The sequence below is a fragment of the Dendronephthya gigantea genome, unplaced genomic scaffold, assembly GCF_004324835.1.
Source record: "Dendronephthya gigantea isolate DGI-Jeju-01 unplaced genomic scaffold, DenGig_1.0 000102F, whole genome shotgun sequence".
Taxonomy (NCBI): Eukaryota; Metazoa; Cnidaria; class Anthozoa; order Malacalcyonacea; family Nephtheidae; genus Dendronephthya; species Dendronephthya gigantea.
Window position 1 is genome coordinate 1 of NW_021163112.1, and position 17,214 is coordinate 17,214.

At 40.5% G+C, this 17,214-nt stretch overlaps 1 protein-coding gene across 1 annotated transcript; it reads right to left on the reverse strand.

Annotated features, from left to right (window-relative positions):
* Positions 1 to 11,829: 11,829 nt before the first annotated feature.
* Positions 11,830 to 16,921, reverse strand: LOC114534527. The gene is made up of 14 exons (XM_028555989.1): positions 16,818 to 16,921; positions 15,995 to 16,139; positions 15,754 to 15,869; positions 15,468 to 15,676; positions 15,172 to 15,358; positions 14,837 to 14,925; positions 14,539 to 14,611; positions 14,219 to 14,443; positions 14,000 to 14,041; positions 13,775 to 13,909; positions 13,452 to 13,554; positions 13,280 to 13,331; positions 12,904 to 13,036; positions 11,830 to 12,643 (listed from the first exon to the last, which is right to left on the reverse strand). The coding sequence occupies exons 1-14, from the start codon at positions 16,875 to 16,877 to the stop codon at positions 12,104 to 12,106; spliced, it is 2,109 nt and encodes a 702-aa protein (XP_028411790.1). The 5' UTR covers positions 16,878 to 16,921; the 3' UTR covers positions 11,830 to 12,103.
* Between the last annotated feature and the right edge of the window lie 293 nt (positions 16,922 to 17,214).

Below are 17,214 nucleotides of genomic sequence, written 5' to 3' on the forward strand. Positions count from 1 at the left end.
AAAGTTTATTTTCGATACATCCTGTGCAACATCAGAAGTGTCATCGTATGGTAATACTTACCAACCGTCCATTAATTTTCATCACCATCGTCCATCCTCCACCAGAGCAACCTGAGACTGACGTCATCTGACAGTAGACGTTCATCCATTTGTTTTTCCCAGCTTTTACTGCATAAACACCATTTCCTCTGTTTCTGCGAAGACAGGAGTCTGAGATAAGATGGAACAAGTAATAAACACCATTAACTAATAAATTTAACCCAAATTTACTGTCTCCAAGGGTAATCAGGTTTTCTGCTGTCAAAATTTCAAAATCATTATTATATTTCTAAATTTTGACTGTAAAAACTTTGTTTTTGTGTGGCTTGCAACAAGTCCTGCGAAAAAGTGAGAAAATAAACAAATGACTTTAAACTCAGCAGAGGAAATCTGGTTAGCCTCGTTTTCGCGTAACTCAAAACAGGCTTCTTGCTTTTTTTCGATCTATAATCCTTGCTCCGTTTCCCATCATTCCTGTTCACCAACTTCAATTATATGCTCTTGCAGTCTGACTCATAGTCATACCTTGGGCTCTTCACTATATGTTGGCATGATCGAAAAACATCTTGAAAAATAAAAACATGTAAAATTATTGATTTTCGCTTAATTCGTAACTCAACTTAACTAATACCTTTACCAATTTTGTCTGCGCCGTAATAATTTATATTGTTATACACCACTTGTCAAAGTTTTGTTTTCGTAGCGTTTCATTGGTCGAGAGCGAATCACGCGAGAGTGACGAAATTTTAATGTCGCCAGCACGACCCCCTGCAGAGTGAGATAACGTGTTATCTCATGGAAAATAACAACTTTTATCCATTTAAAATTATGTCTTTTATGAATAGATATCTCGTTGTTTACCTTGTAGTTTGGTTTTTCTTTGACAAGTGATATATAATAAAAAATTATTTACCGAAAACTCAGAAAACATTATGTTTTGTGGACCCTCGACCATCGATATTTCACTCAGCTTCACCTCGTGAATTAGCCATTTTCCGGCGAACTCGACCATGGTCGAATTAGCCATTTTCCGGCGAACTCGACCATGGTTGAATTAGCCATTTTCCGGCGAACTCGGCCATGGTCGTATTTGCCATTTTCCGGCGAACTCGACCATGGTCGAAATAGCCATTTCCGGCGAACTCGACCATGGTCGTATTTGCCATTTTCCGGCGAACTCGACCATGGTCGAATTAGCCATTTTCCGGCGAATACGACCATGGTCGAATTCGCCATTTTCCAGCGAACTCGACCATGGTCGAATTAGTCGTTCTCCGGCGAACTCGACTATGGTCGAATTAGCCACTTTCCGGCGGACTCGACCATGGTCGAATTAGCCGTTTTCCGGCGAACTCGACTATGGCGGACTCGACCATGGTCGAATTAGCCATTTTCCGGCGGACTCGACCATGGTCGAATTAGCCGTTTTCCGGCGGACTCGACCATGGTTGAATTAGCCATTTTCCGGCGAACTCGACCATGGTCGAATTAGCCGTTTTCCGGCGAACTCGACCATGGTTGAATTAGCCATTTTCCGGCGGACTCGACCATGGTCGAATTAGCCACTTTCCGGCGAACTCGACCATGGTCGAATTAGCCGTTTTCCGGCGAACTCGACCATGGTCGAATTAGTCGTTTTCCGGCGGACTCGACCATGGTCGAATTAGCCATTTTCCGGCGAACTCGACCATGGTCGAATTAGCCATTTTCCGGCGAACTCGACCATGGTCGTATTTGCCATTTTCCGGCGAACTCGACCATGGTCGAAATAGCCATTTCCGGCGAACTCGACCATGGTCGTATTTGCCATTTTCCGGCGAACTCGACCATGGTCGAATTAGCCATTTTCCGGCGAATACGACCATGGTCGAATTCGCCATTTTCCAGCGAACTCGACCATGGTCGAATTAGTCGTTCTCCGGCGAACTCCACTATGGTCGAATTAGCCACTTTCCGGCGGACTCGACCATGGTCGAATTAGCCGTTTTCCGGCGAACTCGACTATGGCGGACTCGACCATGGTCGAATTAGCCATTTTCCGGCGGACTCGACCATGGTCGAATTAGCCGTTTTCCGGCGGACTCGACCATGGTCGAATTAGTCGTTTTCCGGCGGACTCGACCATGGTCGAATTAGTCGTTTTCCGGCGAACTCGACCATGGTCGAATTAGTCGTTTTCCGGCGGACTCGACCATGGTCGAATTAGCCATTTTCCGGCGAACTCGACCATGGTCGAATTAGCCATTTTCCGGCGAACTCGGCCATGGTCGTATTTGCCATTTTCCGGCGAACTCGACCATGGTCGAAATAGCCATTTCCGGCGAACTCGACCATGGTCGTATTTGCCATTTTCCGGCGAACTCGACCATGGTCGAATTAGCCATTTTCCGGCGAATACGACCATGGTCGAATTCGCCATTTTCCAGCGAACTCGACCATGGTCGAATTAGTCGTTCTCCGGCGAACTCGACTATGGTCGAATTAGCCACTTTCCGGCGGACTCGACCATGGTCGAATTAGCCGTTTTCCGGCGAACTCGACTATGGCGGACTCGACCATGGTCGAATTAGCCGTTTTCCGGCGAACTCGACCATGGTTGAATTAGCCATTTTCCGGCGGACTCGACCATGGTCGAATTAGCCACTTTCCGGCGAACTCGACCATGGTCGAATTAGCCGTTTTCCGGCGAACTCGACCATGGTCGAATTAGTCGTTTTCCGGCGGACTCGACCATGGTCGAATTAGCCATTTTCCGGCGAACTCGACCATGGTCGAATTAGCCATTTTCCGGCGAACTCGACCATGGTCGTATTTGCCATTTTCCGGCGAACTCGACCATGGTCGAAATAGCCATTTCCGGCGAACTCGACCATGGTCGTATTTGCCATTTTCCGGCGAACTCGACCATGGTCGAATTAGCCATTTTCCGGCGAATACGACCATGGTCGAATTCGCCATTTTCCAGCGAACTCGACCATGGTCGAATTAGTCGTTCTCCGGCGAACTCCACTATGGTCGAATTAGCCACTTTCCGGCGGACTCGACCATGGTCGAATTAGCCGTTTTCCGGCGAACTCGACTATGGCGGACTCGACCATGGTCGAATTAGCCATTTTCCGGCGGACTCGACCATGGTCGAATTAGCCGTTTTCCGGCGGACTCGACCATGGTCGAATTAGTCGTTTTCCGGCGGACTCGACCATGGTCGAATTAGTCGTTTTCCGGCGAACTCGACCATGGTCGAATTAGTCGTTTTCCGGCGGACTCGACCATGGTCGAATTAGCCATTTTCCGGCGAACTCGACCATGGTCGAATTAGCCATTTTCCGGCGAACTCGACCATGGTCGAATTAGCCATTTTCCGGCGAACTCGACCATGGTCGAATTAGCCATTTTCCGGCGGACTCGACCATGGTTGAATTAGCCGTTTTCCGGCGAACTCGACCATGGTCGAATTAGCCATTTTCCGGCGGACTCGACCATGGTCGAATTAGCCATTTTCCGGCGAACTCGACCATGGTCGAATTAGCCATTTTCCGGCGAACTCGACCATGGTTGAATTAGCCATTTTCCGGCGAACTCGACCATGGTTGAATTAGCCATTTTCCGGCGGACTCGACCATGGTCGAATTAGCCATTTTCCGGCGAACTCGACCATGGTCGAATTAGCCATTTTCCGGCGAACTCGACCATGGTTGAATTAGCCATTTTCCGGCGAACTCGACCATGGTTGAATTAGCCATTTTCCGGCGGACTCGACCATGGTCGAATTAGCCATTTTCCGGCGAACTCGACCATGGTTGAATTAGCCATTTTCCGGCGAACTCGACCATGGTTGAATTAGCCATTTTCCGGCGAACTCGACCATGGTCGAATTAGCCATTTTCCGGCGAACTCGACCATGGTTGAATTAGCCATTTTCCGGCGAACTCGACCATGGTTGAATTAGCCATTTTCCGGCGAACTCGACCATGGTTGAATTAGCCATTTTCCGGCGAACTCGACCATGGTCGAATTAGCCATTTTCCGGCGAACTCGACCATGGTCGAATTAGCCATTTTCCGGCGAACTCGACCATGGTTGAATTAGCCATTTTCCGGCGAACTCGACCATGGTTGAATTAGCCATTTTCCGGCGGACTCGACCATGGTCGAATTAGCCATTTTCCGGCGAACTCGACCATGGTTGAATTAGCCATTTTCCGGCGAACTCGACCATGGTCGAATTAGCCATTTTCCGGCGGACTCGACCATGGTCGAATTAGCCATTTTCCGGCGAACTCGACCATGGTTGAATTAGCCATTTTCCGGCGAACTCGACCATGGTCGAATTAGCCATTTTCCGGCGGACTCGACCATGGTCGAATTAGCCATTTTCCGGCGGACTCGACCATGGTCGAATTAGCCATTTTCCGGCGAACTCGACCATGGTCGAATTAGCCATTTTCCGGCGGACTCGACCATGGTCGAATTAGTCATTTTCCGGCGAACTCGACCATGGTCGAATTAGTCATTTTCCGGCGAACTCGACCATGGTCGAATTAGCCATTTTCCGGCGAACTCGACCATGGTCGAATTAGCCATTTTCCGGCGGACTCGACCATGGTCGAATTAGTCATTTTCCGGCGAACTCGACCATGGTCGAATTAGCCATTTTCCGGCGAACTCGACCATGGTCGAATTAGCCATTTTCCGGCGGACTCGACCATGGTCGAATTAGCCATTTTCCGGCGAACTCGACCATGGTTGAATTAGCCATTTTCCGGCGAACTCGACCATGGTCGAATTAGCCATTTTCCGGCGGACTCGACCATGGTCGAATTAGCCATTTTCCGGCGGACTCGACCATGGTCGAATTAGCCATTTTCCGGCGAACTCGACCATGGTCGAATTAGCCATTTTCCGGCGGACTCGACCATGGTCGAATTAGCCATTTTCCGGCGGACTCGACCATGGTCGAATTAGCCGTTTTCCGGCGGACTCGACCATGGTCGAATTAGCCGTTTTCCGGCGGACTCGACCATGGTCGAATTAGCCATTTTCCGGCGGACTCGACCATGGTCGAATTAGCCATTTTCCGGCGAACTCGACCATGGTCGAATTAGTCGTTTTCCGGCGAACTCGACCATGGTCGAATTAGCCATTTTCCGGCGAACTCGACCATGGTCGAATTAGCCGTTTTCCGGCGAACTCGATTTGGTCGAATTAGTCGTTTTCCGGCGGACTCGACCATGGTTGAATTAGCCGTTTTCCGGCGAACTCGATTATGGTCGAATTAACCGTTTTCCGGTGAACTCGACCATGGTCGAATTAGCCATTTTCCGGCGGACTCGACCATGGTCGAATTAGCCATTTTCCGGCGAACTCGACCATGGTCGAATTAGTCGTTTTCCGGCGAACTCGACCATGGTCGAATTAGCCATTTTCCGGCGAACTCGACCATGGTCGAATTAGCCGTTTTCCGGCGAACTCGATTATGGTCGAATTAGTCGTTTTCCGGCGGACTCGACCATGGTTGAATTAGCCGTTTTCCGGCGAACTCGATTATGGTCGAATTAACCGTTTTCCGGTGAACTCGACCATGGTCGAATTAGCCATTTTCATACGAACTCGGCCATGATCGAATTAACCGTTTTCCGGCAGACTCGACCATGGTCGAATTAGCCACTTTTTGGCGAACTCGACCATGGTCGAATTAGCCGTTTTCCGGCGGACTCGATCATGGTCGAAATCGGCATTTTCCGGCAGACTTGACAATAAGTGTATAGTGTATATACTGCAAATAATCATGATTGTAGCATGTAACGATACATTGGACAGACAATTGTTTTTTGTTTTCAGAAAATATGTTAATGATAATTAAGGTTGAATAGGCTTGGTGTCAAAGCAAGGCTATAAACATACCTTTGACAACAATTCTTACATGACATTGGATGCCAAATGTTTGATTTTTGCCGCTGTACGTATAGTTGTAGGAACGCGTGTGATTACCGACAGAGAACCATCCACTAGTTGAGTTCGGATTAGATAAACTTGGTGTCGTTGGGCACTGACTGGGTTTGGGTTCTGACCAACTTACCAAGGTTTCTGTCGGACCCGGAAATACAATTTGTGAGTAAATTGTTTGCAGGCAGGGACACTGACAACCTAAATAGCAAAGTCAAAACGATTGTGATTAAACCATGGACGAACTTTTCTCTGCCCATGCAATACTACATGAATAAAAATGGGAGACATTATTATTGGACATGGGACACATTATAAAAATGATGAAATCAGTGAGAATTCATGTTGCATACCAAACATGAATAAAACATTTATTTTAATTAACGTGAGATGGCTCAATCACTTACGGACGATATTCAAAATAACGAAACATTTGAATTCAACAATCGTGCCGTTGCGTTGGTACGAGTAAGGATAGGTAATCACGTGCTTGCCCAGCGAGAATTTCGCTGGAGAGCTGACACCAGGTGGATCAACCTGTCCTTTTTCATAATCAGAGCACGTAACGTCTGGGACTGTCCAATAAACCAATTTTTCAAATCTATTTGGTTTGGCATATGTGGTAAATTCACTAGTTTGGCCAACTTTACATTCACATTTTCCTGAAGGAGAAAAACTTTAAAGATTGATGATGCAAAATCAGTTTTGTGAATATTTTCTCTCAAAACAAACTAAATGACATTGCAGAAATTATAATTAAGAAATAAATTTGCCAAAACAAAGCTTCTATTAACACCCAAACCAATCTCCTCCGCAGAGAATTTTGTGTTTAAGTACAGAGTATTAAAATAAGTATCAGGAAGACGACGAGAGTCAGTCATTTCTCGAATCAATCGCGACTGCCTCAGAACGAACTTTACATAATCTTACCAGGCGACGCGCACGAAGCATCAACTATTTTATTCACAACTTTGTCCAGCTCATCCAACTTTGATTCAAATATGAGCTCTGGTAATGACCAACGCTCAACATATCGTCTCATACTTTTGATTTCGTCTTCATTGCCAGTAATGAAGAAAACAATGGTGATGTTTTTATTTATGAGTATTCTGATATATTCATCCATGAACTTTGTTTCATATTCTGACGCATTATACTTGTTTTCTCCATCGATTAACCACAAAATAACGTCGTCTACATCAGGACGGAAGTTTTTGGGACTAGTCTTGTTGATCACCTTTAAAAAAGTTGATTTTTCCAATTGCATTAAAAACATAGCCGACATTCGCCTTATCAAGAGCAAATAAATTTTAAACGACTTTGAAATGGGATTGAATATAGATGAACTATATCTTCAATTGTTAAACTCTCAAGAAATGTGGTAAAGTGTGAGAAACTGCTCTTTGCGACTTAATTCTACTATTTTCTTTGCCTTTTGTCAAAAACAGAAATCATTTGTGCAATAATATTAAAATATAAGATTCACTTTGTGAAGCGGTGTCTTCGTTTGGATGGTTTCCCCTTTACGAAATTACTTTTACCCTAAAATAGCGAAACTGTCGGCCTTCGTCATCGCCTTTTTGATTATCAAATGTCTTGCATGCAGAGCGTATTGTGGTAACTTACATTGTCTGCAAGATGAAGTGTTTTATTCATAAAGGTCCCATTTTCGTTCGAATCATTTTTATAGTCCTATGCCACTGTATTAACTCTGTTTTGTTCTTCATTTCCCCGACTTTCAAAATTTTCCAGTTCGGTTGTCGTTTGAAAAGGTGATGAAACCAAGATGAGTGCCATTTTCTTCCACGCGAAGCTTTTCATTTCTGACAAACTTCTTGAGGAATTTTTTAGCAGCGGTAAAATTATCAGAGCTACCAGAACTGGAGCTACCCCAGAGAACAAGGATTTTTTTGCAATCGGAAACTACATACGAAAGACGATCAGACATTAAGGGGCCGCTGCATGCGCAATGCAAATTGGTACACAGAAATCGTCCACTACATGCTGTTTTATACGGATTATAAAATTACTAAATGGTTTCCGTGTTTGCATGGCCTGATCCAAACGCGCGGGAATGTTGCGATAGTTAAGAAAAGCGCGCGAAACACGAGCTGAATATAAAATAACAACGACAAGGCCTGAATTTAAATTTAAATTCTTTAAAACTTTAAATTTCCGTGTTTGGATGGGCTGATCCAAACACGGGCTTCGACCAATCAGAACACGGTTTACCTTTGGTCTTATTAACACTCTCTTCTAGATTAACACTCTCTTGTAGATTAACACTCCTTTCTAGATCTGGTTCTAAATATTTAGTATAGGACTATTATTAGTATTAGTTTAATCAGGTCAAGTATGATTTTAGAGTAAGCAAAAAATGTAATCAACACGTAATTAATGATTGTGAATTTAGTAGAAACTGAAAATTATGTATATACTAACCGCTGCTAGTGCAAGAGTGCACATAGACCATAATAGTGCATGAAACCTTCATTCCTCCATACAGTTGAAAGTTATGCTTGATTTTATTCAAACCAACAGGAAAACGATGCGGTGATTTCACGTTCGGTTCTACTTCATAGAGATCAGTCTGGAACCGATGCGAGCAGTTAATTGTTGGACTCGTCCAAAACACTGGTTCTGATATTTTACCGTACGCAACGCTGTCTATATTTTGCTCTTTAAAACGACAATTGCATTTGCCTTTAAATGAAATAAAATAAAATAAAATAAATCGAGTTTCAACCGCCACAGCTATATAGGGCCTGGACATCACGGTATTTTCGGGATTATTTTTTTAAAGAAATGAGAAAATATTCAGTGATACATATTTGACACTTTTCTGTTATGCTTATGCCTGATCCTATTACAGATATCAACCAATCAGAATCCGGATCTTCTACGAAACTGAATTTTCATTTCATTCCATTTCAAATGACTTCGGCACTTGAAATTTTTTAGAGTTATTCCATTATTTATGATGCAGAAACGCGTTGGCCATTCAGTTAATTGTAAATTAGAATTTTAGTAGGGCCGGATAAACAGTGACAAATTACTTGACGCGCATGATAACTCAGTTTTGCCGGCACGCCCGATGACGTGTGATGCTTGACATGCGTGAATCAAGCCATATATTTCTGGTGTAAACGGACTTTATATCCACGACTATACTTAGTAAAAATTAAGCATCAAATGTGTTATAACAACTGCCTAAAATAGACAAAACACTTCTCGACGTTTCGACCTGAGGGCCTTCGTCAGGAGAGTTAGCTTAGAAACTCTCCTGACGAAGGCCCTCAGGTCGAAACGTCGAGAAGTGTTTTGTTTATTTTAGGCAGTTGTTATAACAAATTTGATGCTAAGTTGTTTGAAGACGCTGCCACGCTGCTCCCTGGTTATATTAGTAAAAAACTTAACTGCACTATATTAAGCCTCACAAATTACATCAACATCAAAATAAATATTACCTGCAACGCCAATGGGACAAAACTTAATGTAATCTTCATATCTGTTTTCAAGGTAGTCAGCTGTCTCGTTACAACAAGGTGACATTGTGACATTTTCGTTCGAACATTCTTTTTTCCACTGCTTTCTGTCTTCAACAAATTCGGACCATCTTTTTTCACAGAATTCAGACTCTTCGTTTTCAAATTCTCCAAAAACGAGGTTTGCAGTGAAGTAAATTATTAAAATCGTCCGCAAAACTTCTTTACAGTTGCCAAATATGATTGGTTTTCGCTTGTTTCGTTGAGACCTCATTCTATATATATGAAGAGAACTGTATCGATCAGTCTTAATGCCCCCTACAGAATATATATAACTTGTAATCAAATTAGATATTGTTTGGTGAGGAACGTCAGTCTGTCAAATACTAACTATATGTGACAGCTATCCTATACGTAATTAATTATATCAGTTTTTACGCGCATTTCAATTAATACCTGTGAACCTGTGATGTAAGCACCAGCCTTCACCGTTGAACAATTTAACTAACAAATTGACTTTAATGGAGTTCTTCTGATCTGGAGTTAAACGGCAAACATATATTTCGATCTTCAGTTTTTAGATCAAGCTACCGTCCTTCAGCGGGTTTGCTTCAATTGTGTTGTATTGTTTTGTGTTGAATATATGTGTACTTATATATAGACGAATTCAAAAATATAGTCTAATAATGAATTTTTTTTCACCTGCATGCGTAAGTGAGTTAGTGTTATTGATGTATATGCACGCCAACCACTTCAAATTTCTGCTTAAATTTAAAAGAATTTAATTTTCATATTTTTTAAGCGACATTATTTTCATATCTTTTTTCACTGAATTCAAACTCTTCGTTTTCAAATTCTCCAAAAACGAGGTTTGCAGTGAAGTAAATTATTAAAATGGTCCGCAAAACTTCTTTACAGTTGCCAAATATGATTGGTTTTCGGTTGTTTCGTTCAGCCCTCATTATCTATATGAAGAGAGCTGTATCAGTCTTAATGCCCCCTACAGAATATATATAACTTGTAATCAAATTAGATATTGTTTGGTGAGGAACGTCAGTCTGTCAAATACTAACTATATGTGACAGTTATCCTATACGTAATTAATTATATCAGTTTTTACGCGCATTTCAATTAATATACCTGTGATGTAAGCACCAGCTTTCACCGTCCAACAATTTAACTAACAAATTGACTTTTATGGCGTTCGTGTGATCTGGAGTTAAACGGCAAATATATATTTCGATCTTCAGTCTTTAGATCAAGCAACTCCTGCAGCGGGTTTGGTTCAATTGTGTTGCTTTGTTTTGTGTTGAATATATGTGTACTTATATATAGACGAATTCAAAAATATAGTCTAATAATGAATTTTTTTTCACCTACATGCGTAAGTAAGTTAGTGTTATTGATGTATATGCACGCCAACCACTTGAAATTTGTGCTTAAATTTAAAAGAATTTAATTTTCATATTTTTTAAGCGACAAACACTGGCGCCGCTTAAAAAACGTTATTCCAACATATATATTTTGCCGCCTAAATAAAGAAAATAAATTTAAAAATGCATGCCCACTCTTCGGAGCTATTCCAATTATGAAAGCTATTTCGTGTATTTATGAAAGATATTTCGTGCATGTAAACGGGCATTCTATTCATGATTATAATTTATTGTTTTCATTTCGGCGGGATGAGAGTTCAGCTAACAATAACAACAGCTAGGAACAGCAAATTAAATGAGCAAAATAAAGATAAACAGCAAAATGTTCCAATAAATAGTAACTAACTGGGGCCGGTTGTATCAAGCCCGTTTAGCTTATAAACGGCGAATAAGTCAAAATGAAATAACACTCTTACATCTCTCTTGAGTGAGTCAACTTGAATATTATGCACTAAATATGTAGTTGTAAACAGTATCATTGTATTAAGATAAAAAACATTTAGTTCGCTTGTTGAATAAAACGATAGACTTGCTTTCGATTTTGAACTTATCCACCGTTTAAGCTAAACGGGCTTGATACAACCGGCCCCAGCACTATATAAAGCTTTACCAGAATTTATTTGGCCAAGTGTTGCCTCTGTAGTAATGAGGAATCCTGGTTATACAATGATTAAGCCAAAGAACAAAATTTAAATATTGAAATTAAAAACCAAATAGAAAATAAGTTAAGCGAATTTCTATGAAATTCCACCGAAATTCGGGAAAAATTTTGCTGAGATCAGTGATAAGCCGGGCAATTTTTTCTCGTGAGTCGAGTAATTTAACTCAAATTATTCGCGTGCCCCCCCCTGACAATTTCGCACAGTTAATTTCGCATGGTAAATATTACGAAAAAGTCAGAAAATGTCACAAATGTCCATTGTTTGCAAAAAGTTGTTTATTTCTAGATCAACGAGCCAGATAACATGGCAATAATATTTCAGTTTTATCCACAATTTACAAAATGAGATTATACGTGCAGGTGAAAACGATGTCACTGGCTATATGAACTAAAGATTTAGAAAAAAGAAGGAATCAAAATGCTAAATTCAGTGCAAAAATAACTTTTTTACTTCTCTACTAGTTATGCATGATAAAAAAATCAGTTAATTGCCATTGACCAATTTAAAGGTATTAATCAAATCCGGCGAGCGTTGTACATTTAACGGACCAGTATGTATCCCATTGCTTTCAAGTTCTTGTCTCCGTTGTCTGGGGAACACGAAGCAACATTGCCAGCGATGTTATAGGAAGATAGAATTTTGCTACAAACCCACGGCCTTTCGTTACCACCCAGGCCTATGAAAGAGTCAGGGGTTCTGCAGTCATTCTGCTGGTTTGCAATGATTCCCAACCGAACCTTAACAGTGGCTCCGCTATAGAACACGTTGAGTCCCTCTCTGTTGCAATTACGCTGTAAAGATGATCCTTGGATAAGCTGTTTCCATTGAGAGCGACCAACGTGAGTTTGACGATAATCACCGTCAGCGATCAGATCATACAAGGACGATGCTGGATACGAGAAAGAGAGGGCTCTGAGTTGACCACCATATTTCATCGCGACACAGATTTCATTGAATGAAGTTTTCCAATATGTTGATCCTTTGAATTCTCGGTTGTCAAAACCTCCGATTCTTCCATAAAAATTGTCACTGAAAGTGATCTTGTTGGTCCAATGACTAGAACTGTATTCAAAAGTACTCTAAAATAGATACGTTAAGATTATCCTTCACAACTTCCCTAAACTTATACGAATAACCAGAAGTGCAACTAAAAATACCCTAAAAAGATGCGTTAATCTTAAAGTACCCTATTATATAAGATTATCTTTAACCTCTTCCCAAACGTAACCAGAACTGTATCTAATGGTTTTCTAAAACTTAGAGGTCCAAACTATCCTATACCCCTAATTCAAAATCTATACATATGACACCAAATGGTCTCTTCCACGATAATTCTCACCTGGCTCCCATCAATTTTCATCACCATCGTCCATCCTCCACCAGAACAACCTGAGATTGATGACATTCGACAATAGACGTTCATCAATTGATTTCGTCCAACAATAATTTGATAAACACCACTACCACGGTTGCTAGTAGATATAACAAAATATACTTTAACACTGAGATATGCGCTTTTTAGAATCTATATTGTAAAAAAATATTCATTAACGAAGTCAAGCAAGAACCTGATGCGCATGAACTTGGAACTAAAAGAAAGCCCGATATTCACCTATACTTTGCACTCTCCTGCAAAGGCTTTGGAACTAAGTATTATACTAATTTTAATACTTCTTACACAAACGCCCATGCGGAGGAAAGTGCAGTTATTGTACCTTTGACTCATCCATATTTGTTTGCACGATGAATGAGTCAGCACATTCACATCTTAAAAGAACAAAAAAATGTGCGTTGTTGTAAAACATATAGAAAAAATTGGGTCATGTTCAATTAACGCCTTTTAACTGAACCGTGATTATCCCGAATTCATAACAATAAAAAGATTACCTTTCGTTACGCTTGCAAACTTATTATTGGTCACGCGTTTGAAACTTTCTACTGCCCGTTTAAAACTTTCAAGTCTAGTTAGTCTACCGATGACACCTTCAATCTATTTGCGAAGAAAAAATTAATATTTAGTTGACACTCATTTGCCACGGCATTCACAAAGAACAGCCTGGGATTCTTGCATCCATCTTGTTGTATTTTATGCAGAACGATAAACCTCATATCATATTAATCAAGTATCATATTAATTAAATCTGAGTTGATATCATTTCTTGTGTGCATATTTTAAAAACTTTCCATTTTTATTCATCGACAAATCTTACATCCTGCTGAGTGGCCAAAGCTTTCCACCGAGATCTTTCTTTAAAATACATTTCCCTGTCATCAGATCGATAGGAGAGAAGACCTTCAATCTTTGGGAGTTTGTTCATTGATTGAGCATCAGGAACCACTGCAACCTGCATAAAATTTTGGAAAACTGCGTGAATTGCACTTAACAAACACTACGCAAGACTCAAGTCATATTCATGCTGTAACTATCAATTTACCCCATCATTGATTGTGACATCTTCACCATACGAACAAGGACCCTGTATAAATAGTAAAGTGATATTATAAACAATATGAACAAGAGAAAAAAATCTAGATTCACGTTCGGGATCGTACAAACTTGTGATCAGTAAAACTGAATTTCTATAGACCCAAATCAGTATTCAAACCACATTCACTACAAACTAAGAGGAAAAACTTAACCAAACACCTTATACCTTTCTTCGTAATCCGTCTTCCACACGCCATGTTTCCAATTTCCCTGCATTGTTTCTTTCTTTAAACTCCATGCATTTTTTCCAAACACGTTTTGGTAAAGATGAACGGATCCAAAACCAAACTGTGATATTGTCCTCTTTCTTTAAAATAGTCCCGCCATTGATTGCTTGACATCTTGGAGCACAGTAATCCTTCTTACTGTCAGGACCAAAACAAGCACAACACTAAAATAAATAAATATTATTAGAATAAATAAATATTCTAATTTTGCAACATTGTAAATCTTCCACTTGTTAGAGACTCTTTTATCGTATCATACCTCTCCGTGATCACAGCCAATAAATGACGTTTGTTTGTCCTGAATACCGGAACGTTCAGACAAAACACTGTAGCTATATCATGGAAGAAAGAATGAAGAAGCTCTTTATATTAGCATTGTTCTGTAGTTCCTGACTCCAGGAGCGCCAAAAGGTAACTCGCGCAGTTTTGCAATCCCGGGCACGGGTACCCATTTTAGCCGTGCGGTACCAATAAATTGAGTGTGGTGTAAACGGGGCTTACAATGCCTATATGACAAAGCAAATAATGCAAGACGACGTAATAATATTTATAATCACCTGTACGAGCCTGATGTATCAATATGATGATTCAAAATATAGGCAAAACCATCCGTGCAATCTTGTTTGAAACATCGGTTCATTTTACTCTGTTGAAATTAAATAAGGTTAGTTTCGTTTCCTGGAACTCCACGAGTTCCACTTTTGGGCGACGTTAATTGGTGAGTGAATGAATATTCATATATTCAGTTCTGCCCGACGGATTTCTATTGTAAGCCATTGCACTTACAACGGAAATCAGTAAGGCAGAACGGGATATATGAATATTCACCACCCCCCCGTAATCATCGCTCTAGTTTAGTTAAGCTCGACTAGAATTTCAACAATCTTAATACCCATCCTAGTCCTGGTGCAATTGCACTTCCGAATCGCGAACATTTAAAATTTCTTGTCGCAATTTCTCCAGTCATGAGATCTTTAACGAAGGCGACATCACCAATGCCTGGGTACCGATGACTGCATCCTCCTTTGTTGGACATGAGCAACTCCGATAGAATACGAGGGGATTTGAAACGATAATACCTTGGAAATACAAGGAACACAGTAGCGTGAGCCATGTGAAAAAAAAAACTATAACTGCTGAGGAAAACGAGACAAAGAACAGCATTTTTAACAACACCAATTTACGTACCATTGTGCTCGTGTATCGCGAAAATCTTTAGAGGTGGAAATTTGAACTCGAAAATCCAAGATTTCTTGCTCACCAAATGCACTTGACCACATTGGCTCACCGTGGGGGTGGATGAAAGAAGCGTTGGAAGGAATGGCCCAGGTTTCTGGTGTGTCTTTGACGCCAATCAACGAGAACCCACCTCTGTCTGTTTCAACATCGCACCATGACTAAATCAATTAAATATATAATTTTGGAATTTGCAAACCTTTTCCTTTGAATGCATGTTGTTAAAAGGAAAAAATACCTTTTGTGGACCATTTCGTGTTTGAATCCAGTAAGGTCCGCTTTTCGCTTTTGGAACATTGTCCACAACAGCAGAACAATCTTTCGCTGGATCAAAATAGTTGCCATACGAATGACCTGAACAATAACAGCATGGTGATACAGCGTAATTAACATCAATGGTAGTATGAAATCAGCTTTAAATACAATACAGTTCTGGTACGAAGACTTCAAGTTTCCCATCATAATATCAAAATAAATACCATTGATCATGTCCCATTGATATTTTCCATCGTGTTGAACACAGGCCACAATATTATCATCATCATTGTAATCTTTCACAACCACAAATTTTCCTCGCTTATCTGCAGTGCAAATGCCAGGATCGTATGGGTTGACCTGTTGTTGCTACAATAAGATGAAAGTACATTGATAAAGCACATGTGATTCGCAGTTGATGAACACTGACTGAACTATGTTGTTACAATTATTATAAGTTGTAACATTTTCGAAAGGCATGTTCGTCGTTTCCTATTGCTAAACTTAAAACGAGAAAGGCGAAAAGGTCACAATTGTCGGTTTGTGGTGTTGAAAGACTTTTTCAGTGTTGAGTACGAATCTTTTTGTAATTGTAATTAATTACACTGCCATGCAACTATGCTAGCACTTCAGTCGTCTGTTCTTCTAAAGAGCCCTTTAGGAGGTTTAAACCACTGCCTGCTCATCACAGATGATGAAAACAGGCAAATGAAAGCAATTATCAAGATGTTAAATCATTTGCGCGCATGTTACTGGATCGATTATTGATATATTTCGATCTATTCTGCTTTATCATGATTGCGAATAGATCCTAGCTAAGTTATGGCAACTAAAGTTTAGCGCTCTCTATCGTATCGACTCAAATTTTAGATATTTTCTGTTTCGATTCTTAGCCTAGTTTTATGAAGCGTCGCGTGATCATCCCCCTCCCTAGGTTGACCTATAAACATGACAGACAATAAAAAATAGAAATACGTTACTAGTCTTACTTCCGATATCGTCTTCGAATGATTATGAAATATCTTGTTTATACTTTAGTATACTTACATTCACAGCATCAAGCGTTGTAAAGAGGGTTAACACTAAAACTGTCGCCAACATTTTCATTTTAAGCTGCTTCGGATCGGAATGTGGCTTCTTACCCTTGCTAAATATTTCCTCAAATGACGGGATTGTAAAATCAGGATATCGAATTTCTATTGTCGAGGTGTAAGTTGATATGGGCGCTGGATTTAATCTGTGCAAAAATTTCATTGGCGTGCGTGAGCCCTGTTGAAATTGTATCCACTCAATTTATCATTTTGCATTCTCGAACAGAAAAGAATAATTGAATCAACCGCAATGTAATGAATTGGAATTGCCCTTAACTTAAAAAAAATATTATATGTACGACATTTGCTCGTCAACAGGATATATCTTTCATAAATGTTGTGTTGGAGTGATA